General features: G+C 35.7%; 1 protein-coding gene across 3 annotated transcripts in view; it reads right to left on the reverse strand.

The window, feature by feature from the left end:
* LEKR1 (leucine, glutamate and lysine rich 1) overlaps positions 1-25,995 on the reverse strand; it is a 225,258-nt gene that overhangs the window by 180,336 nt on the left and 18,927 nt on the right. For all 3 annotated transcript variants that reach the window (XM_025376590.1, XM_025376591.1, XM_025376592.1), the window contains exon 3: positions 17,866-18,080. In XM_025376590.1, coding sequence (XP_025232375.1) covers positions 17,866-18,080 — 215 coding nt within the window. The remainder of the gene's footprint in view (positions 1-17,865; positions 18,081-25,995) is intronic.

Raw genomic sequence — 25,995 nt, forward strand, 5'->3', positions numbered from 1 at the left:
TGAAAATGGGCAACAGGGAGATCATAGAGAGATGACTGTAGATGTTCAAACAAAGAATGGACTAGCATGGTGGTTGAATGAATTGATAAACGCATGGACAGATTCAAGAAATATTTAAGAGGAAGGTGATATGGGAAGAATCAAAGATAATGCCCAGGATGGATGATAATCATAATTACATTATATAAGCAATTCATATGTTTTATTAAATCTATATAAGATACAAATCTCACACACCCCCCATCTAGTACTCAGAGTAACTCTGTGACAAAGGTAGTATTAGTATTCCCATTTTACAGACTAGAAAACTGAGGCAAAGGGCATTTAAGTAATTTGCCCAAGTCCAGCCTACTAATAACTGATGGAGCCAGGATTCAAATCCAGGCAATCTGATTGCAAAACCCAGCCTCAACACTACCTTAATGCTGCAGAGTGATGATGGGAGTAACATATGCTAAAGTTAGGAACACAAGAGCATCAGGTAGAACACAAGAAGAAGGAGGATAAGCAGTTCACTTTGGGACACATTAAAGCTTGTGATACAGCCAGGTGAAGATGTTAAAAAAAGGGCTGAAGAGATTAGTATGGGGCTCACAAGAAAACTTAGAAGTGGAAGTGGTGATTCAGAAGCCTACATCAAGAGAGGGTAACTAAATCCTCAGGGCTGAATAAAAGCAACTGGAAACTGAAGAGAGAATGTAGAATACAAATGGAAGAGAGCTGTGGACAGGTCCCTGGAAGTCTCCAGTATTTACACAGCAGGAAGAAGTGGAGAGGCCAAAAGGACAATAAAAAGCAACAGGTATCATGAAAGGCCACACAAAAAATGAGAATATGATATGAAAGTAAAATAAGAGAGTGTTCTAGATACAAGGGCTAAAATACTGTGTCAAATGCTATTAAGAAGTCAAGAAAGACAAATAACTAGCATACTTTCTGGATTTAGTAACATGGAAATAAAAGATTATCTGAATTAGAACTTTTTTGAAAATGTTGATGAATGAAGCCAAATTACAGTGAACTGAGGGATGTATGGATGTGACAAAATGAAAGCAGTAAGTCCAGGTAATTTATTCAGTAAGAACGGCATGAAAAGGGGAAGCTAAGAAAGTACCTGGAAGATGCCTCAGTTTAAGTGAAGATTTCGTTTGTTTATTTGGAGTCCTGAGGAAATACTGTTGGAAAAGAAGAAGTTTATAGAGAAAGAAAAGATGGAAATACCATAAAAAGAGGAAATAATAAGGAAGAAAAAATGGCAATACCATAAAAAGAGGAAATAATAAGCACTGCCAGATTCCTGGCAACCAGGGTACTTGTATGAAGAGTGTGGTTAATTGGAGTCATCCACACTAGCAGTTTTCCCAGCTGATATGATGGAAGGATAATGTAAATGGGACTTGAAGATACTGTCAAAAGATGACTGACATAACAAACATAGCATCTAAGCTGGATAAGAAAGAAAGTGATAACAGAAAAAGAAAGAGAGAAGGTAGAGAAGGTAGACTTCAAGATGCAATGAAACTGATCAAGTTGGACAATGAGAAGTACACAAAGAATGGGATGTCTAAATTAGTGACTTCAAATGTGGAGCCACTTTGGTTGATTAAAATCATTTTCCATCTCACTACATCTTCACTTTAGTTTAAAATGTGGCAAATAATACATGAAGATTTCTTGTTGAGTTCTTCACAATGTTTCTAGGGACAGCTTCCCTAACAGTTCTGCCAACTCAACCAACCCTGTCTCTTGCTAACACTGCATGGCTTTTTGTACAACTGGGTTTCTTCAGTCCAAGAAGACAAGGCTCAAGATCTGGTGTGCCTTGTCCCTTTAAAATAGGTACCTCCAATGACAGTCTCTTCACCCTACCATAATTTACCATAGCTGTATTTGTTTGGTTTCTTCAACTAACCTGAATAGTGATATCATATAAAAGAGAAAGATAAAGAACTTGACCAGCTGTGTGAGCATCATTATTTAATCTCTTTGTGTTTGCTTAGCCATCTGCAAAATGGATATAAGAGGTGAGGATCATACCTTAGTCAATGAGTTAATTCATTTTTCTCCTATTTGAAAGCTGTTTCCAGTTATAAATATGTAAATAATATACAAAGAATCTGAGAAAAATTCAAATTGTCCACTTTTGTGAAGATGCATTAATTCAAACCTGCAACAAATAAAATTTAACCTATTTTTAAGCTAAAATAACATGATCTGACTTGTTTGTTCAGGCTTTATGGTAAGTGAGGCAGTAAGGAGATGGGTGGAGGGATGAGGGTCAAGAGAAAAGCTAACTGAAAGACAAGCCAGAGGTGCACTCTTTAAAATAATTTCCTGCCTCATTAATGAAGAGCAGCATTGAGTCCAGCATTATATGGGGTGGCCACCTATTGCCTATTAGGACTGGCTTCAGATACATAGATAGTAGAAGTTCTCACCAGAGCCTAATTACTCTCCTGAATTAGCTCCCTTAGACTTCCTCGGGATTTCTTCCAGTGTTAAGTCAGGCTTGCTTAAATAAGCAAACAAAAAACCCACTTCCCCAACCCTTGCCCTATTCCTACTCCTACAAAAAGGCTATGAGTATGAAAATCCCTGGAGCTCAGGTAAAAGGATTTGCTGGAAAGCCAAACTTACCTTTTGACTCTTGAGGTCGACATATTCAAATCCTTGGTTTTTGTCCAACTTCTCCCTCCATTTCCCTCCTATGTTGTTAATTTTATTATGCCCTTTTAAATCAATAAATATCCTTTTTGCAAAGAAAGGGGATGTAATAAATAAAAGCAATGATTGAGTTCTACAGTTACGCTTTCCATAAAATCTCTACTCCACTGAGTGGAACTCCACTGACTGTGAACTTAACCAAAGCTGGGCTAGGCTTTGGTTAAAACACCAATTAAACTGGAATTAATTGTGGGAGAGCTGAGATCAAGATATTTCCTAGACTCAATAACTTCCTTTGTGAAATCAGTAAATATTTAGATATCCAAGTTAGGTATGAAAGTGACAATATTTATAGGGAGAAACAGTATGCTATTAACCTTAGTTAACAAACATAGAAAAAGGAAAAAGGAAGGTGAGGAAAGTGAAAGGTAACTGAATTCCTACCAAGCAATGAGTAATGTGTGTATCATCCCTGTGAAGTAACTCTTTCTGCATCCATTTTACAGATGATGAAACCAAAGCACAGAAAGATTAAGGGGCAAAGTCATAAGATTAGGTATTAGCAGAGCCTATACTTTTTATATCATATCATACACTGCATCCCTTCGAATTCATTCTTACAATTCCCACTATTTTATGCCAATAAAAATTATATTTCATTTGTTACAATAATAAGTAACCAATTTTAAGCAAGGGAAATTCAAAGTGGAAAGACAATTAGAAAAAATAATAAGTGGTTGGGCCTGAAACTCTCCCCTGCTAATTAAAAAGCTTTGGGAGAAAAAGAATGCCTTAAAAAGACAAAGCAGAAAAAAAATGTACCTTATTTTGGTAACCATGTTGCTACAGCAACATCATAATTATACACGAAGGGCTTTCAAAGTTATACTGGTAATAAAAGATACACACATATACATAGGTCTACAATATTGTTAAATAAATATCAATCTCCATAACCTTGCCAGATTTAGTAACAAGGAAACTCAGGTAAACATTATTTATACTGATCATAAAAACACCTGTCAACTTCTATTTACTGTTTGCACATGTTCATGGAGAGAAGAAATAAAAGAAAATAGTATGTTCTATACCTAAGGACTTTGGTGTAGAGCACAATCTAGTGTTGGTGTGGGAGAAAAATGAAAAGATAATAAAAAGATTAGCTATATCTTAGGTCTACATGTTATAAATAAACTTGTTTAGGTTCCTCAAAGTTCAAGTAATGCATAGTACAAACATCAATGTAATAAATTCATATCTACACATCTAGACAAAAAAAAAGTGATATGAACTTCTAGATTTAAATTATTTTTTAATGGCCCTGTGTCTCCTGGAGCCATTTTTCAATGGCCTGAAAATGAATGTGTTTCCACAATGGTACTCAACGTTTTTTTTCCCTGCCGTTCCCATGTTCCTATGCCCAAGCACACTTCTATCAGGAACAGTCCTCATTTTACTGTAGACTGAATTCTTAACACGTCCCAAAATGGGCAAATCAGAATCTCAAGAGCGATGTGAGGGATTGAAAAGGCCCCAGAGATCGACAATAGTTCCCTAGGAAGTAGGCCCCACCCCATAAGAACTACAGTTCTGCATCAGTTCTTTGTTCTATAAAATCTTGATTATTCAAAATTAAGTTGTCCCAATCATTTTTAGCATAAATGCCCCTTACGCTACTTCCATAAACACCAAAAAGTGCTGCAAAAGTACAAAAAGCAGAAGCCTGGATGACACATGTATAAAAAATGAGACCTTTTACAAAGGGAGTTGTTGATGTATCTATTTTCTCAAGATACTACTTTTCTTCCTCTCAATGAATGAAATTAAGCATACACGTGATACTCTGGAGAAAAATCTAATGGCCCAGTGAGGCAGGCCCTGATAGTGTCTGTTTCCTTTTCTTCCTTACAACAGTACCTGTTATTGTTTCAGGGAGCAACAAGCCAACACCCTGCAGTTAATGCCCCAGACTCTTCTGCAGTCATGACCAATGGCACATAGGATGAAGCTTTCTGTAAAAGTTTTTGATCTCCTAATATAAGCATTTCCCCTGACTGCTTCCCCCTTCATATTCCTGCCTAGAAATTAAACATAGTATCTGGTGATGCAGAAACCATCATGAAATCATAAGACCAGTATGAGGCTAAAAGCCTACTTACTGAGGAAGACAGAATGAGAGAGAGAAAGGGATTGAGTTCCTGGTGACATCACTAAGCTACACATACCCCTTCTTCTTCCTTCAAGAAATAAACCTTTGTCCATTTAAGCCACTTACCATAGATTGTATTCCTAACTGATCCAGCCAGTCTAGGTTGGAGGTAGGTAGGTTTACCAGGGAAGGAAAATGACTAACAAAAGCTGCCTTGTTTGCCCCCATCACTCTCTACGCCCGTCAGGTACACTTATTTCCTCCAATTCTCACCATTTGTAAATTCAGACACACTCTCTGCATTAATCTGGTCTCAAACTGTAGACTCAATCTGGCTCTCTGGACCTTTGGTACCTACCTTATGTAGCCCCATCCTTGGGCTGACTGCTCTAAACTGACTTATCTGGTTCACCTAACATGAGATAATTGCCAACTATGATGAACCAAACTCTTAAGTGTTGTCCCTCATAAACAAGCCTACATTACTGTGGATTAACTCTCCATATGACAGTCTCAATTTGGCATGAGCGGAGGAGAAACTGAAGAGGAAATGTTTAATAGCCACTTAGAGATGCATTTTATTGTGTAACTACTGACTTCTGTAATCTACTGACATTTGTGAGAATTTAACCAATTACCTTTTTTAGAAATATTCTAAGTTACTCAAAACAATATTTAATTTGACTTAAAAAACCAACCCAAGATTTCCACCAAAATGGAGTAGTTCCATTGTTCCCAGATCCTCCTTTTTACAACTAAAACACCCTGAACAGAACACAAGCAGCATAGAAAGACTCTGAAAAGTGGAAAGAAGGCAGATGGCCTAGGGACCTTGGGACTTGATAAATACCAAGGCAATAAAATCTCTGACTTTCCTCATTGACTTTCACATATCCCAGACAAGGTGCTGTCGAAATCTCCAACCCAGAACCACCAACATCCATAGACAAAAAAGAGCTCCAAGAAAAATTTAATCCATCTAGCTGAGTAGGGGAAGGGTAACTGAATGACAGAAAGCATTCTTAGCAGTACTTGCCCTACTCCAGCCAAACACCAACAGTACAGATCAGTGGTTGCTAAGTGTTAATGGGGAAGGAGGATGCATAGGTAGAACACAGAGTATTTTTAGGATAGTGAAACTATTCTGTATGAATGAAACTATTCTGTATTCTACAAGGGTGGATAATGTCTTTATACATTTGCCAAACCCCTTAGAATGTATAACACTAAGAGTTAAACCTAATGTAAACTATGGATTTGGGGTGATGATGATGTATCAATATAGCTTTATCAACTATAACAAATGTATCATTGTGGTGTGAAGAGGAGGTTGTGTGAGTGTGGGGACTGCGTTATATGAAAACTTTCTGATCCACTCAAATTTGCTGTGAACTTAAAACTGCTCTAAAAAATAAAGTTTATTAATTTGTTAAAAAGTCAGTATAAAACATCTGTGAAGTGTAAAGATACAAACTATAATTTTTTAAATCCAGTGTTAGAAAAATTTAAGGTCAAGAAGGATATTCTATATTAGCAAAACATATAAAATCTAAAAAGATAGGTTTTATATACTCCCATGAACTTAATTTTGACATAAACAGAAACTGACAAATCCATATTCATTTTGAAGGACTTCAATATTCTCTTGCGGTTTTTCAAATGGAATTGACAAAACTAAGTAAAAATATATGTAATTTGAATACTGCAATTAACCAGTGTAATTTAATGGATCTATTAGAAAGTTATATCCATAAAAAGAAGACTATGTCCCCTTTAGAGTAACTACAGAATACTTCCAAAACTTGCTGTTTACTAAACTCTTAATACATTCTCCCAAATAGGTTATATTCTCTGTCAACCTGGAATAAAAATAGACACAGATAAAAGGATAGCCAAAACACAACCTATCCATTTAGAAATTTAAAAACATTCCTCCAAGTACTTCTTGGATTAAAAAGGAAATAAAAACTAAACTTCATCTTATTTAGAAGTAAATGAAAATAAAATACTATCATCAAAAAGTTTGTTGTTGCCTTTGTTGTGACAGGAAAACTTAATAGCTTTAAATTTATTTACTAGAAAAAGAGACTGAAAATAAATTCACCAAAGACTTCAACCCAAGTGAGTATAAAGAAAACTAAACAGAATATGGCCAAATACGAACAGCTCCAGTCTCCAGCTCCCAGCGCGAGCAACACAGAAGACAGGCGATTTCTGCATTATCAACTGAGGAATGCAGCTCATCACCAGCAACGGATCAAAGCTGGACGGAGAATGACTTTGACGAGATGAGAGAAGAAGGCTTCAGTCCATCAAACTTCTCAGAGCTAAAGGAGGAATTATGTACCCAGCGCAAAGAAACTAAAAAGCTTGAAAAAAGAGTGGAAGAATTGATAACCAGAATAATTAATGCAGAGAAGGCCATAAACGAATGGACAGAGATGAAAACCATGACACGAGAAATACGTGACAAATGCACAAGCTTCAGTAACCGACTCCATCAACTGGAAGAAAGAATATCAGCGATTGAGGATCAAATGAATGAAATGAAGCGAGAAGAGAAATCTAAAGAAAAAAGAAGAAAAAGAAATGAACAAAGCCTGCAAGAAGTATGGGATTATGTAAAAAGACCAAATCTACGTCTGATTGGGGTGCCTGAAAGTGAGGGGGGAAATGGAACCAAGTTGGAAAACACTCTTCAGGATATCATCCAGGAGAACTTCCCCAACCTAGTAGGGCAGGCCAATATTCAAATTCAGGAAATACAGAGAACGCCACAGAGATACTCCTCGAGAAGAGCAACTCCAAGACACATAATTGCCAGATTCACCAAAGTTGATATGAAGGAAAAAATCTAAAGGGCAGCCAGAGAGAAAGGTCGGGTTACCCACAAAGGGAAGCCCATCAGATAAACAGCAGATCTCTCGGCAGAAACTCTACAAGCCAGAAGAGAGTGGGGGCCAATATTCAACATTCTTAAAGAAAAGAATTTTCAACTCAGAATTTCATATCCAGCCAAACTAAGTTTCATAAGTGAAGGAGAAATAAAATCCTTTACAGATAAGCAAATGCTTAGAGATTTTGTCACCACCAGACCTGCCTTACAAGAGACCCTGAAGGAAGCACTAAACATGGAAAAAACAACCAGTACCAGCCATTGCAAAAACATGCCAAAATGTAAAGACCATCGAGGCTAGGAAGAAACTGCATCAACTAACGAGCAAAGTAACCAGTTAATATCATAATGGCAGGATCAAGTGCACACATAACAATATTAACCTTAAATGTAAATGGACTAAATGCTCCAATTAAAAGACACAGACTGGCAAACTGGATAAAGAGACAAGACCCATCAGTCTGCTGTATTCAGGAGACCCATCTCACATGCAGAGACATACATAGGCTCAAAATAAAGGGATGGAGGAAGATCTACCAAGCAAATGGAGAACAAAAAAAAGCAGGGGTTGCAATACTAGTCTCTGATAAAACAGACTTTAAACCATCAAACATCAAAAGAGACAAAGAAGGCCATTACATAATGGTAAAGAGATCAATTCAACAAGAAGAGCTAACTATCCTAAATATATATGCACCCAATACAGGAGCACCCACATTCATAAAGCAAGTCCTTAGAGACTTACAAAGAGACTTAGACTCCCATACAATAATAATGGGAGACTTCAACACCCCACTGTCAACATTAGACAGATCAACGAGACAGAAAGTTAACAAGAATATTCAGGAATTGAACTCACCTCTGCAGCAAGCAGACCTAGTAGACATCTACAGAACTCTCCACCCCAAATCAACAGAATATACATTCTTCTCAGCACCACATCACACTCATTCCAAAATTGACCACACAATTGGAAGTAAAGCACTCCTCAGCAAATGTACAAGAACAGAAATTATAACAAACAGTCTCTCAGACCACAGTGCAATCAAACTAGAACTCAGGACTAAGAAACTCAATCAAAACCGCTCAACTACATGGAAACTGAATAACCTGCTCCTGAATGACTACTGGGTACACAACGAAATGAAGGCAGAAATAAAGATGTTCTTTGAAACCAATGAGAACAAAGATACAACATACCAGAATCTCTGGGACACATTTAAAGCAGTGTGTAGAGGGAAATTTATAGCACTAAATGCCCACAAGAGAAAGCTGGAAAGATCTAAAATTGACACTTTAACATCACAATTAAAAGAACTAGAGAAGCAAGAGCAAACACATTCAAAAGCTAGCAGAAGGCAAGAAATAACTAAGATCAGAGCAGAACTGAAGGAGATAGAGACACAAAAAACCTCCAAAAAATCAATGAATCCAGGAGTTGGTTTTTTGAAAAGATCAACAAAATTGACAGACCGCTAGCAAGACTAATAAAGAAGAAAAGAGAGAAGAATCAAATAGACACAATAAAAAATGATAAAGGGGATATCACCACTGACCCCACAGAAATACAAACTACCATCAGAGAATACTATAAACCCCTCTACGCAAATAAACTAGAAAATCTAGAAGAAATGGATAATTTCCTGGACACTTACACTCTCCCAAGACTAAACCAGGAAGAAGCTGAATCCCTGAATAGACCAATAGCAGGCTCTGAAATTGAGGCAATAATTAATAGCCTACCAACCAAAAAAAGTCCAGGACCAGATGGATTCACAGCTGAATTCTACCAGCGGTACAAGGAGGAGCTGCTACCATTCCTTCTGAAACTATTCCAATCAATAGAAAAAGAGGGAATCCTCCCTAACTCATTTTATGAGGCCAACATCATCCTGATACCAAAGCCTGGCAGAGACACAACAAAAAAAGAGAATTTTAGACCAATATCCCTGATGAACATCGATGCAAAAATCCTCAATAAAATACTGGCAAACCAGATCCAGCAGCACATCAAAAAGCTTATCCACCATGATCAAGTGGGCTTCATCCCTGGGATGCAAGGCTGGTTCAACATTCGCAAATCAATAAACGTAATCCAGCATATAAACAGAACCAAAGACAAAAACCACATGATTATCTCAATAGATGCAGAAAAGGCCTTTGACAAAATTCAACAGCCCTTCATTCTAAAATCTCTTAATAAATTCGGTATTGATGGAACATATCTCAAGATCATAAGAGCTATTTATGACAAACCCATAGCCAGTATCATACTGAATGGGCAAAAACTGGAAAAATTCCCTTTGAAAACTGGCACAAGACAGGGATGCCCTCTCTCACCACTCCTATACAACATAGTGTTGGAAGTTCTGGCTAGGGCAATCAGGCAAGAGAAAGAAATCAAGGGTATTCAGTTAGGAAAAGAAGAAGTCAAATTGTCCCTCTTTGCAGATGACATGATTGTATATTTAGAAAACCCTATTGTCTCAGCCCAAAATCTCCTTAAGCTGATAAGCAACTTCAGCAAAGTCTCAGGATACAAAATTAATGTGCAAAAATCACAAGCATTCTTATATACCAGTAACAGACAAACGAAGAGCCAAATCATGAATGAACTTCCATTCACAATTGCTTCAAAGAGAATAAAATACCTAGGAATCCAACTTACAAGGGATGTAAAGGACCTCTTCAAGGAGAACTACAAACCACTGCTCAGTGAAATAAAAGAGGACATAAACAAATGGAAGAACATACCATGCTTATGGATAGGAAGAATCAATATCGTGAAAATAGCCATACTGCCCAAGGTAATTTATAGATTCAATGCCATCCCCATCAAGCTACCAATGAGTTTCTTCACAGAATTGGAAAAAAACTGCTTTAAAGTTCATATGGAAACAAGAAAGAGCCCACATTGCCAAGACAATCCTAAGTCAAAAGAACAAAGCTGGAGGCATCATGCTACCTGACTTCAAACTATACTACAAGGCTACAGTAACCAAAACAGCATGGTACTGGTACCAAAACAGAGATATAGACCAATGGAACAGAACAGAGTCCTCAGAAATAATACCACTCATCTACAGCCATCTGATCTTTGATAAACCTGAGAGAAACAAGAAATGGGGAAAGGATTCCCTATTTAATAAATGGTGCTGGGATTATTGGCTAGCCATAAGTAGAAAGCTGAAACTGGATCCTTTCCTTACTCCTTATACGAAAATTAATTCAAGATGGATTAGAGACTTAAATGTTAGACCATATACCATAAAAACCCTAGAAGAAAACCTAGGTAATACCATTCAGGACATAGGCATAGGCAGGGACTTCATGTCTAAAACACCAAAAGCAACAGCAACAAAAGCCAAAATTGACAAATGGGATCTAATTAAACTAAAGAGCTTCTGCACAGCAAAAGAAACAACCATCAGAGTGAACAGGCAACCTACAGAATGGGAGAAAATTTTTGCAATCTACTCATCAGACAAAGGGCTAATATCCAGAACCTACAAAGAACTCAAACAAATTTACAAGAAAAAAACAAACAACCCCATCAAAAAGTGGGCAAAGGATATGAATAGACATTTCTCAAAAGAAGACATTCATACAGCCAACAGACACATGAAAAAATGCTCATCATCACTGGTCATCAGAGAAATGCAAATCAAAACCACAATGAGATACCATCTCACACCAGTTAGAATGGCAATCATTACAAAGTCAGGAAACAACAGGTGCTGGAGAGGATGTGGAGAAATAGGAACACTTTTACACTGTTGGTGGGATTGTCAACTAGTTCAACCATTATGGAAAACAGTATGGCGATTCCTCAAGGATCTAGAACTAGAAGTACCATATGACCCAGCCATCCCATTACTGGGTATATACCCAAAGGATTATAAATCATGCTGCTATAAAGACACATGCACACATATGTTTATTGCGGCACTATTCACAATAGCAAAGACTTGGAATCAACCCAAATGTCCATCAGTGACAGACTGGATTAAGAAAATGTGGCACATATACACCATGGAATACTATGCAGCCATAAAAAAGGATGAGTTTGTGTCCTTTGTAGGGACATGGATGCAGCTGGAAACCATCATTCTCAGCAAACTATCGCAAGAACAGAAAAACCAAACACCGCATGTTCTCACTCATAGGTGGGAACTGAACAATGAGATCACTTGGACTCGGGAAGGGGAACATCACACACCAGGGCCTATCACGGGGAGGGGGCAGGGGGGAGGGATTGCATTGGGAGTTATACCTGATGTAAATGACGAGTTGATGGGTGCTGACGAGTTGATAGGTGCAGCACACCAACATGGTACAAGTATACATATGTAACAAACCTGCACGTTATGCACATGTACCCTAGAACTTAAAGTATAATAAAAAAAAAAAAAAAAGAAAGAAAAGAAAACTAAACATTAAAGAAAGGATAGAAAATAGATAATTTTTTTTTTTTTCTTTTAGACAAGGTCTCGCTGTGTCGCCCAGGCTGGAGTGTAGTGGCATGATTCTCGGCTCACTGCAGCCTCTGCCTCCCAGGTTCAAGCGATTCTCCCACCTCAGCCTCCCAAGCTGGGGTTACAGATGCCTGCCACCACACTCAGCTAATTTTTGTATTTTTAGTAGAGACAGGGTTTCACCACGTTGGCCAGGCTGGTATCAAACTCCTGACCTCAGGTGATCAGTCTGTCTCGGCCTCCCAAAGTGCTGGGATTACAAGCGTGAGCCATCACACCTGGCCTGATAAATATAAATTTTAAAAAGGAACATATTTGATTAATTTAAACAAAAATCTGGTTCTTTAAAAAGGCCAAAATAGACAAATTTGTTTATTTTCCTATGAAAATCACACTCTCTCTGTCCTTCGCTCTCTTTCTTGTCTCTTTCTCAATCAAACACAACTAAGCTACCCAAGGAAAGAGAAATGGAGTCATAACAGATACAGAGGAAAGCTTCTAAATAAGAGGATACTATATAATACTAAACATCAAGAAATTTGAAATGCCAAGTGAAATGCTTGATTTTCCAGGAAAGCATTTCCAAAAATGACTCAAAAAGAGGTAAAAATCCGTAAGTAAACCAATAATTATAGAGGAAACATAATAGGTCATCAAAATTCCACCAACCCTCCCCCAACCAAAATACATTTTTAATGAAGATCTACCAAAGCTTCAAGGAACAAAACACTCATGTGCTATTCAAGATGTCTGGTGCACACCAAAGATGAAAGCCTTCTTAACTTATTAGAAAAGATAAGTATAACCTAGTTTGTATGCCACAAGGAAACAAAACTGTAGGCCAACCTCACCTGCGAAGACAGACGCAAATATCTATGTAAAATATTAGTAGCATTATTTCAAAAGAACAATGCTTTTCATAAACTATTTCACATATTACTATTAGTATGGGCAATTTTGTTAGTGTTACAGAGACAAAACACTTTTATTTTAATCAAGAAATTACCCAAAATCCAAAACTTTTTGAGTGTCAGCATGATTTTCAAAGGGAACACTCATTAGTGCATTTCACATTTTGGATTTTTAGATTAGATGCTCAACTGGTATGTATTCTGAAAATATTCCAAAATCCAAAACACTTCTGGACCAAAGTACTTTCATTTAATGCTTTTACCCAAAGCATTTTTGATAAAAGGTACTCAACCTGTAGTTATATACTTATTTTTTAAATATTTTATTTATGGCAAGTGATAAATGTTTTTCCGCTTACTATATGCATAGAAATACATACATTTAAGGGAGAATTCACAGAAAAATAGAATAGTGCAGAGTACTTATAGCAGTGGCAAGAATCATGAAGAAGGCAAGGAAATACATGAGACTCTGGGAACCCTGAAATATGTAACATGATCAAAATGGCTTTCTATCAAAAACGTAAGTTTAGCTTCATATTAGAAAATCCATTAGTATGATTTACTATATTAACAGATTAAAGGAAAACAAATCATATGATCATCTCAATAGAAGACAGAAAAGCATTTATTAAAATTCAATAGTCATCTGATTTTAAATAAACTTAAAGAATTAGAAATAAAAGGAGGAATTCCTTAAATTGATAAAAGGTATCTTTAAGAAACCTATAGCAGATGTCCTTTTTGAAACAGAAACATCCTAGACAGGATTGCATTACCTTACAAATAAATATAAAGATGCATTCTACAAGTTTACTATTCAACACTGTTCTACAGGTCCAATCCAATTTAATAAGACAAGAAAAAGGAGGAAAAGGGTATAACTATTGCAAATAAAAAGATGACAGGCACTATTTGCATATGATGTGACTGTTTTACATGTACGTGTATGTTATAAACATATATAACAAATATTCCAGAAAATTTAAAAATCCTAACAATAAAAGAATTCAATAAGGAAGCTAGCTACAGAAATAAATAGCATTCAAAAAAATGTAATAAAAAGGCATCCTTCCCAAAAGCAACAAAAACATGTCCAAGGATTAAACTAATACAGAATGTATTTAAAAATTATAAAATTGTATTGAAGGATTTAAAGAACATCTGAATAAATGGGGAATCCATGTTCCAGGATAAGAAGCCTCAAGATTATAAAGATGTCAATTATCGAGATAATCTAACTGCTCTAGAAAGTAAATGCAATCCCAGTCTAAATCATAACATAGCATGCTTTATGGAATCTGACAAGCTGATTCTAGAGTTCATCCAGAAAAGAAAATATACTAAAAAGCCAGGGTAACCCGAAGGCAAACCAAACACTTGTCCTACAAAATATCAAAACATATTATAAAGCTAAAGTACTTAAAAGTGTGGCCCTGACTCAATGATAGACAATAAATCAATAACACAAAACAGAGCATCCAGAAATATGCTAGAAGAAAAATTAATAGGTGGCATTTCAAGTCAAGGGAGAGAGGATGAAGAATTTAATAAATGATATTGGGCCAACAGCCAGATATCTGAGAAACAACAAACATGAAATTGGAAATCTACCTCAAATTATATACAAAATTCATACTAAATAGATTAAAAAGGTAATTCTAATACTGTAAGTTTTAAACATATGTTGTTTCTACTTGCCTGAGTCTATTCCCTCATCTTCTGATAACAATACTCTAACTTCTCTTTAGTGAAAACCTTTGCTTTCATTGTATGAAGTCTTCATAGAACTATCAATCAAGGTTACCCCCTTCATCAGGCTAAGGGAGTGGAATTGGAGGGTGGTCACATAAAGGAAATAAAGCCAGTGAGACTCTTCTGGGATTTGAATATTGAAGGGAATGATGCAAGGAAAAAAAAGTTGAGTGAATTTACCCCAGACTTCCCAGATCCCTGAACAAGATCTGTTTCCAGTCCATTTCCAAAGCCAGGGTTCTTGAGTTTTTCCTTTCTTTCAATGAGCTATCACCTCGTACTCTTCCAATACATTCTCTGTTGTGTTTAGGTTCATGTCAGATAAGTTTCCGTTGTTTGCAACTAAAAGAACTTGACACAAAACTCTAACCAACCAGAATCAGGCACAGGATATTATTAAAACTTTTAAAAGATGCAGCAAAAAAATACAACGAAGTGAAAGGACAAGCAACCATGAGAAAATATTAACAACATATATAAACAAAGTATAATGCCAATATTATATTAAAGGTGCCTACAAATAAACAAACATAAGCAAATAACCCAATAACATGGGCAATATATGTTTACAGGTAATCAATATAAATGTCTAATACACAAAAAATTGTTCAGCTTCGTTGGCAAAAAAAAAAAAATACTAATTAAATAACCATGAGGTAGTATTTTTCACTCAAGAGATTGAAAAAAATTAAGAAAAACCCAATATTAACAAAATGTAGGAAAGTGGTCACTTCATCAACTATTGACCAAATGTAAGTGAATGTTATTTTCTCAAAGGACTACTTGGTATAATATCCATCAAAATTTTAAACTGGCATTTGTTTTCTTTCAGTAGTTTCACTTCTAGAAATTTATCCTTTGGAACAGCATATGTTCACAAGAACATAAATACAAATACTACATGTAATAACAAAAATTGGAAATAATATAAACTTTGAAAAGAAAATTAAGTAAATTATAGCATATTCTTGGTAAGAAAAATGTTGGTGTAGTTAAGAACAAGGTAGATCTACATACATTAACATGGAACAATTTCCAATATATATAATTAAGCGGCAAATGTCAAGAGCACAACAGTATGTTTGATATACTGCTTATGTTAAAACTAGTCTATTAAGAGAAAAAGATATGAACTACACATATTCAGAAAATAAAGCTGAGTGCAGTGGATCATGCCTGTAATTCTAGCACTTTGGGAGGCCAAGGCAGGCAGATTACTTGAGCACAGGAGTTCAAGACCAACATGGGCAACATAGCAAAACCGCATCTCTAGGGAAAAAAAAAAAAAAAAAAAAAGCTACAAAATACAAAAATTAGCCAGGCATGGTGGTGTGCACCTGTGGTCCCAGCTACTCGGGAGGCTAAGGTGAGAGGACAGCTTGAGTCTGGAAGGTCAAGGCTGCAGTGAGCCATGATAGTGCCATTTCACACCAGCCTGGGCAACATAGAAAGACCCTGTCTCAAAAAAAAAAAAAAAGAAAAGAAAAGAAAAGAAAAGACATTTGTAATAAAGGTAAAGGTACAATGAAGGATCTAGCAAGACATACACCAAATCATTAAAAGTCATTTTTGGCCCGGCGCAGTGGCTCACGCCTGTAATCCCAACACTTTGGGAGGCCCATGTGGGCGGATCACCTGAGGTCAGGAGTTCGAGCCAGCCTGGCCAACATGGTGAAACTCTGTCTCTACTAATAACATCAAAAAATTAGCTGAGAGTGGTGGTGTATGCCCATAATCCCAGCTACTTGGGAGGCTGAGACAGGAGAATCACTTGAACCTGGAAGGCAGAGGCTGCAGTGAGCTGAGATCATGACACTGCACTCCAGCCTAGGTGACAGAGCAGGACTCTATCTCAAAAGAAAAAAAAAAAGATGATTTTTACCTCCAGTAAGAATACAATCAGTACAATCAGCAGGGTACCAGTAATAATACAACCAGTACAATCAGCAGGGTACCAGTAATAGTACAATTAGCAGGGTACAAAGACTTTCTTGCCTTATTATTCTCTATACTTCTTTTACTTCATGTGTTTATGTCTTACATGTATACTACATTTTATTAAAGAAAGCAAGATGTGAATACACCAAACAAAAGAATCCCTGACAGGCAAAACCCCTCCAAATTAAAAATTGTAAACAATACTTCAAATTTTTAAGCTTTTTCATGAAAATATCATAAAATACTTTATTATTCAGATGTGAAATTAAAGAAACTATAACTACTTTTTTTGTTAAAAAAAAAAAGTAAGAAATATCTGGCTTAACTGGCATTTAATGAAATTACATATTTTATATAAAATTTTGTAATAAAATTTAATAGAAGTATTTAATCCGAAGCGACTTAAGCAAGTTTCCACTACATAGACATGTTATTCATTAAATTCATTAACTCAAGGTCTTTTAACATCAACTGTCAATACTTTAAATCAAGAAATTTTCATTCATAGGAAAAGTTATAAAACACCAGCAAAAACTCTTCTGTATAGGCTCACTGAAATGTCTTTAGGCAGACTAGATTGCTGATTAGATTCTACAATATTAGAAACCCATTCTTAAAGTTTTTTCCAATTCCAATAATTTAAAATCATACACTAATTTGAATGTCTTGGCATCTTTTTCAAAATATGAAAGCCTCACTCTACAAATCTAAAAATCCAAAGCCATTTAAAAATAAATTTATGAAAAACTACCAAAATTAATCTGATTTCTGATAGATAAATTTTCCTAATAATAAAACGTAAGATATATACCTGGGAAAAAAACTTGAACGTCTCAGCTGGTGGTTACTAAATTAATTGATTTCTAATTTTTCAGATAGTAAATATATGGCTCGAAAGAAAGCAAACTATAATAATTATATTTAGTAATTATTAATATAATTAAGAAACAAACAAATGTATTAAAGTATAAACTATACCTGATGTAGAGAAATTTCAGAAAAACATTCAAAGTGTATTTATTTCCTGTACTTTTCTTTCAACTAAATAAATGATAGAAAAGAAAAACATACTCTAACCTTTCTGTTTTGGATTTGCTGTCAATTTTGTACTGTTCAAGTTCTTGGTTAAGAGAATGCAGTTTTTCTTGAAGTCTCTTTTCACGATCTACACTTCCTTGATAAAATTTCATCTCTTTTTCCATTGCTTTCACTTTTTCTTCCATAGCTTTAAATTCATGAAGAATTAGATAGCTGACTCCACAGTACTTACAAACTTTTTCTTCAGGCAACATCTAGGAAACAGAACATACACTTACTAAATTTTTTTTTTATTCTGAAAAATAAAGTTCAACTGAAGATATTGTAGACATGCTGGTTGAACGAAGTAAATATATAGTATACTATGCCTTGGAGCAATAATTATGACATTGCCCACATTTGTATAAAAATGTTTGAACAGGCATATTGAGTCTGACACAAAATCTTGGGATTAGAAAAAGATCTTTCTGAGCAATTGTTTCTCCACGGTATCTCTAAGAAAGATTTACAATATTTTCCGTAAAATAAAACCAAAAATAGTGAAAAATGTATAATCTTTATAATTCTGGTTTTAAGATGAATTTTCCACAAAGTGGGAGGAAATCACTGTTCTTTAATTGCAAACTGCTCTGTTCTCCTGGCTTTTTCAGACCTTATTTTCCTCATTTGTAAAAGTATGACATTACACCAAATGAATTCTGTTTCTGTTCAGTTTCAGCATTTTATGATTTTTACAGAAATTTAACATTCTGTCATAAATCTACAAATAGGAAAAACACTTTGAACCTAATCTCTTCTCCCCAAGTCAGTTCTTAGTAGGTATTGTTATACCCATCTTATAGATTTAAAAAAAAAAAAAAAAAAAAAAACCAACAGAGACTACTGAAGTTAAATAATCGGCTGATATGTGGAGAAGCTGGGATTAAAACTCAGGTCTATTTAAAACCAGCACCTTTAACCAACTGTATATTGGATAGATACTCTTCCTTCCTTCAAATAAAGTGTTGTATAACTTCTGGCCAGCGAAAAATGAAATTTTAGCCAAGTCAGAAAGGAGATAGCTCTTTTTTCTGTTTCTCGTATAATATTTCTCAGTAGCCTCTGCTTGTTTTCCTATTCACAAAGGATAAGAGATGCTTCATAAAATACTTGCTCCAGGGCACTAAATTTGAAATTAACTCTTGGATTATACAAGATTTACTCTTAAAGCAACCTCCCTTGAAACTATAGAAACTGTTTCTGTAACTAATAGTAATGCCACCATATCTACCTACCAAAGTGATTACAGAAATGTCAACTGGAAGAAAATAACACATTTTTATAAAGTAAAATTTGGCTCCTTTAAACTTTAATAATAAAAATTTTAAATTAAAAACCATAATACAGTATTGTGGGATACAGATTAATGACTATATCAACTATCTAACTGCCACTTTGATTTATAAAACATCAGGTTTAAAAGTAATCATAAAGATAACCTGGTTCAAGTTCTACATGGATTCAATTCCATTAATCTACTTCAACCTAAATACGTTGTTGCCTATCCTTTATTTTAACATCCCAAATGATGGGAAACCACTTTCTAAAGCATTCTGTTCCATCTTCTGCCAGTTTTGTCTCTCAGGAAATCCTTTCTCAGGCTCATCACAAATCTGCCTCCCTGAAGTGTGCACCAGTTCCAGTCCTCTTAGAAACCATGTGTGACATCCCCAGGCCTCTTTCACACGAAGGTCTTTCTAACATTTGAAGACAGCTATCAGGAATATTCCATGTCTTCTCTTCTTCAGGTCAACACTTACAATTCCTTCAGTTGAATTTCTTCCTCATTCTAGATTTCTCTAAATTTTTTCCAATATTCTACATGTGTTTCAAAGTATGGTGCCCAGAATGCAATAGTTTAGTGTGGCTGGTCTCACTGAAATAGAATAAGAGAAGACTCAAACTTCTCTCATTCTAATATCTCATTACTAACATCATTGTAATATGTTCTAATGAAACTTTAGATCTCATTGGTCTTTCATATTTTTAGCAATTATATTTTGCTTTTATATACTATAACTGGCTTTATGTTACATAAAACCCCTGATCTTAAAAATACTGCAGTGCAAACCAATGTCTCATTATACTGAATATACCAATTATTTCCTTTCTATCTATGTTTCCATTTTAGATAATCCACTTTCCACAGACCTGGCTGCTATGTTTGGCAATGTGACTAAGACTCCCTCTACCCATCTAACCTAGCCATGGTGACTGGTGAAACAGGATTGGACATCAGACCCAGAAGGACCAAGCGCCAGCTGGTATGAGCCAACTGGGCCTGTAATTGTTGAAGATTCAGGCACTTAGGTCACCTTAGAAAATGTCATGTACAAGATACAAATTAACTAATATAACTAAAATCTGAGACATGAATGAGCACAGAGAAGCTGAGATGAGGACGCTGTAGCTCCAGAAAGACAGAGAAAATAAGGAACCCCAAACGCTTCCAGTTCCTCACTTCAGTCCCTCTTGAGACCTGGCTGCCCTACTTGCCATTTGGAATTCATGCCCAATCTTCCTCTACTATTTTCCCTTTTCTCCCTTAAGCTCCCTATTCCTTGCAACCAGAACTTTCCATTCTATTATGTCTGCATTTGGCTTTTCAGATCCAAATACAAAACTACAGATGTAAATGTAAATATATAAAATACATAAAAATATATATATTATCTTAGACTCACATATATTTGAGTATATAACATAGATATATATGTCTTAGACATAGTTATTTCCTTTGGTTATTGCCTTAGTTATTGCCATTGGTATCCAGGAAATTCTAAGCTTCATGTCTTTTGCAAAGTTGATCCTTATAAGTCATTTTATGTATCTCACTCACTGATTTTAAAATGCTGAACTGACTAAGTTGAGGACAGAACTCCATAGCATGTAATATCACATTGGTTGATACTGTTCTATTATTCAGCACATTTCAGGTACAACTCTTAATCTGATCATTAAATTATCCAATTATCTTTGTTACCAGCCTATATTTATTTTATATTGTCTTCAGGAATATTATGACAGACTTTGTCAAATGTTTTCATAAAGTCCATATATTCTATGCCTAATATGGTTCCTGGATCTAGTAATCCTACATAAAATGAAATGGCAAAGCCTACAGGCTTGCTCTCAGTGAACATAAAATTGGCTCAACGGTTATTGTTTTGTCTAATATATCCTCACAAACCACCCTTTCATAATATATTCTAAATCTTGTCTGTGATTGAAATTAAGCTAATTGGTTGTAATTTATGGGCACTGTATACATGAAACGGCATTTGTTCATTATCCTATTACTCTCTACACATCTTCAAACATAACCAAGAGTGGCTTTGCAATCCTATTCAAAGACACTATCGGCCCTCAGAAATATAATCCATCCATGTCAATAAACCTGAACTAATTAGGAACAGATGGATATTTTCTCAAAATTTTTGTCCATCTTGTATTTTGGTTTCTTCTTCTCAATTTGAAAATTGTTGCTTACTGTAAGTCACTTTCATCATTAATCCTTGCCTATTAATTGCAGTTCTTGCCCTGTTCCTGACAAAGTATCCTATCTTTATTCTAAAGAAAACTCTTGATGGGTGGAGTAGATTTGCAGACTGAAGAACGAAATAGAAATGCTATGAACTTTACATTGTGAAAGCTATTAGAATGTTATTTCATCATAGCAGTCAAGGGAGAAAAGGCTGAAATGTATTTTATGTGAAGCAATACATTTTAGAGAATAGGTTTTCTAGAAGTTCAGCAAGGAAAGAGAAAACATGATATTCATTACGATGCAGAAAACAAGACAATGTGATTTTAAAATAATAGGTCCACAAGAGTCGTCTTCTGACTTTACCTGAATCATTACGTGAGCAATGTTAAATAAGCATATTGCATAAAATTTTTCAATGCTATTAAATTGTAAATAACATTCTGTAAGCAAAACTGCTATAGAAAAAAAGGTAATAACCCTTTCAAATTATTAGTGTCTATATGAGCTAATTACTTAGGGCATTTTTGTGAAACTTGAGAAGATATGAAATACTGTAATTATGTTCCCAAATGAAGTAAGTTATCTGCTTTTTGTGAAATACAATTTGTGCTTCATTCTTATAACTTGGTGTTATATCTATATCATCCTCTCATTTTGAAAGTAAAATAATGACATGCTGTCATTCTTGACAAAAGGCCTATCATTAACAGGATGTTTTGGTGTTCTACAAGATGCACTTCGGAGGAGACAGTAACAAATGCAGTATATTAAACAAACGTAGAACCATTTGAAAATAAATTATGAAACAAACTTCTCAAATGTAGTGTTCATACTTCTAAAATTACAGTTATTTAATATGAAAATAATGGACATTTTTTTAAAAGGTTAAATTAGGCTTCAGATCCTTTTCAGAGCTCCTGTCTGTGCTTGAACTAGAAAAACTACTTAGTACCTTCCTGCTGCCCAATTGTGGCATTCTCTATTTCAAAATCGTGCCTCCTGGCCAAGCATGGTAGCTTACACCTGTAATCCCAGTGCTTTGGGAGGCCGAGATGGGTGGATTGCTTGAGCCCAGGATGAACCTGGGCAACATGGTGAGACCTTATTTCTACAAAAACTTTTTAAAAAATTAGCCAGGCGTGGTGGTGTGTGCCTGTAGTCCCTGCTATTTGGGAGGCTGAGGTGGGAGGACTGCTTGAGCCCAGGAGGCAGAGGCTGCAGTGAGCTGAGATGGTGCCACTGTACTCCAGCCTGGACAACACAGAAAGATCTTGTTCCAAATAAATAAATAAAATTGTGCCTCCTTCTCCCACCTATATGATGCTTTTTGTGCTCAGACAAGGAGGAAATAAACTATTTGTTGTAGATAAGAGTGATAGCAGTATGAAATATTAATCCTTCTAAGAGGTTTTCCATTCAATAAGATGCCTTTACTCAAAACAGTAAGTGTTTAGTAAATTTCATTCAGATTAGGAGAAAGTTTTTGAGATAGGGCAATAGATACTTCAAGCTCATTAGTCACACAGACCACCTGACTACTTCATAAAGCCATTAGGACCCTTCCTCATCATTAAGTTAGCCTGCTTATTTATTAATTTAAAAATCAATTTAGTAAAGGGCACTTACAAAAAAAAAACCCTATAGCTTTATTACAATTAGTAGTAAAAGACTCAGTGCTTTTCCCCTAAGGTTGGGAAATGGCAAGGATATCCACCCTCACTACACTTATTCAATATAGTGCTAGAATATCTAGCCCAGAGCAATAATGCAAGAAGGGGAAATAAAAGGCATACATATCAGAAGGAAAAAAATAAAACTCTCCCTAATTGAGATGGCATAATTACCTACATAGAAAATCCCAAGAAATCGACAATAAAACTAGAATTAGTAAGTTCAGCAAGGTTGCATGTTTCAAGATACAAACAAAACCATCAATTGCATTTCTATACATACCCAGTGAGCACCTGGACACTGAAATTAAAAATACAATACATATATATATATTTATAATTGCTCCAAAAAATTAAATACTCAGATGTAGATATAACAAAATATGTACAAGACTTGTATGCTGAAACCTACAAAACACTGATGAAATATATTGAAGATCTAAATAAATGGAGATCTAAATTTATGGTTTGGAAGACTCAAAATAGTAAAGATATCAATTTTCCCTAAATTGGTATAATCCAATTTCTATCAAAATCTCAGCAAGATATTTTATATGTAGAAAGAGTTATTCTCAAATTTGTACGTAAAGCCAAAGGAATTAGAATAGCTAAAATAATGCTGAAAAAGAAGAATAAAGTGGGGGAATCACTACCTGATTTCCAGACATACTGTATTGCTATAGTAATCAAGACTGTATGGTATTGGCAGAAGTAAGGACACATAGATCAATGGAACAGAACAGAAAACGACTTCCATAAATATGCCAAACTGATTTTTGACAAAGGTACAAAAGCAGTTCAATGAAAGAAAGATAGCTTTTTCAACAAATGGTGCTGGTACAACTGGATATCCATACATTTTTTTTTTTTTTTTTGAGACGGAGTCTTGCTCTGTCGCCCAGGCTGGAGTGCTGTGGCCGGATCTCAGCTCACTGCAAGCTCCGCCTCCCGGGTTCCCGCCATTCTCCTGCCTCAGCCTCCCGAGTAGCTGGGACTACAGGCGCCCGCCACCTCGCCCGGCTAGTTTTTTTTTGTATTTTTTAGTAGAGACGGGGTTTCACCGTGTTAGCCAGGATGGTCTCGATCTCCTGACCTCGTGATCCGCCCGTCTCGGCCTCCCAAAGTGCTGGGATTACAGGCTTGAGCCACCGCGCCCGGCCTACATTTTGTTTTAAAAAAATGAACCTCAACCTAAACCTCACATATTCTACAAGTAGGGACAAAAATATAAAATATAAAAGTAGAAAAAATTAGAAGAAATCTTTTTAGGAAAATTAATAGGAGAAAATCTTCAGGATCTAAACTGGAAAAGACCTCTTATATTTAATACCAAAAGCATGATTCATAAATGGAAAATCTGATAACCTCAATTTCAACAAATTTAAAAACTTCTGATCTGTAAAAGACCTTGCAAAGAGGATAAAAAGACAAGCTACAGACCAGGAGAAAATATTTGAAAACCACATATCTTACTAGTACCTAGATCACATAAAGAATTTCCAAAATTCGGCTGGGGGCAGTGGCTCACGCCTGTAATCCCAGCACTTTGGGAGGCCGAGACGGGCGGATCACGAGGTCAGGAGATCGAGACCATCAGGACTAACACGGTGAAACCCCATCTCTACTAAAAATACAAAAAACTAGCCAGGTGCGGTGGCGGGCGCCTGTAGTCCCAGCAACACGGGAGGCTGAGGCAGGAGAATGGCGCTAACCCGGGAGGCAGAGCTTGCAGTGAGCCGAGACTGCGCCACTGCACTCCAGCCTGGGCGACAGAGCGAGACTCCGTCTCAAAAAAAAAAAAAAAAAAATTTCCAAAACTCAGCAGAAAAAAAAAGTCTAATTAGAAAATGAGCAAAAAGACTTGAAGAGACCTTTCACATAAGAGGATATTCAGATGCCAAATAGGCACATGAGAAGATATTCAACATCATTTCATTAGCCATTAGGAAAATGCAAATTAAAACCACAATGAGATACCACTCATTACACATCACTGACAACATCAAATGCTGGTAAGATGTGGAGAAACTGGATCACTCACATACTGCAGGTAAAAAATGTAAAATGGTATACCCACTCTGGAAAACAGTTTAGTAGTGTCTTTAAAAACAATAAACCTGTAGTTACTATATAACATAGCAATTGAACTCTTGGCCATTTATCCCAGGAAAATGAAAACATATGTTCACATAAACGAATGTTTACAGCAGCTTTATAGCGCTAAATACTGGAAAAAAACCTAGATGCCCTTCAATAGATAGGTAAATAGTTAAACAAACTGGTACATTCATACCATGGAATATTACTCAGCAATAAAAAGGAATAAACTATTGATACACACAACCTAATGAAGCTCCAGAAAATTACAGATTGAAAAAAGCTAATCCCAAAAGATTATACACTACATGGTTCCATTTATATAACATTCTTGACATAAAATTATTAAGAGACCAGACCAATGGTTGCCAGGGCCATGGACTGGGAGTAAGGAAGAGATTGGGGAAGTTAAGGTGAATGTGGTGATAAAAGGACAACATGAGGAATCCTTGTTGTGATGAAAGTGTTCTGTATCTTGATTGTATCAGTTTATCAATTGTCAATATCCCGGTTATGACACTGTACTTCAGTTTTGCCAGATGTTTCCACTGCAGGAAGCTAGATGATGAATACGTGGAATTTCTTGGTGTTATTTCTTACCCTGCATGTGAATCTACAACTATTTCAAAATAAGAAGTTTAATTTTAAAATAACAAAAATAGAAAAAAATTATTCTGGGACTAAACTACCAGAGATTCATCCATAAAGACATGTTATTGAACAACATCAGAAATGTTGGCTTTATACTATATAAATTATAAATGATATGCCTATGTCTATCTATATATACTTCCAAAGTATACTTCCTCCAATACCTATTTTTCCACTGGGAATCCTCACCTTAGTAAACTTGATGACCTTCTATGGTCAGTTGGC

The sequence above is a fragment of the Theropithecus gelada genome, chromosome 2, assembly GCF_003255815.1.
Source record: "Theropithecus gelada isolate Dixy chromosome 2, Tgel_1.0, whole genome shotgun sequence".
Lineage (NCBI taxonomy): Eukaryota > Metazoa > Chordata > Mammalia > Primates > Cercopithecidae > Theropithecus > Theropithecus gelada.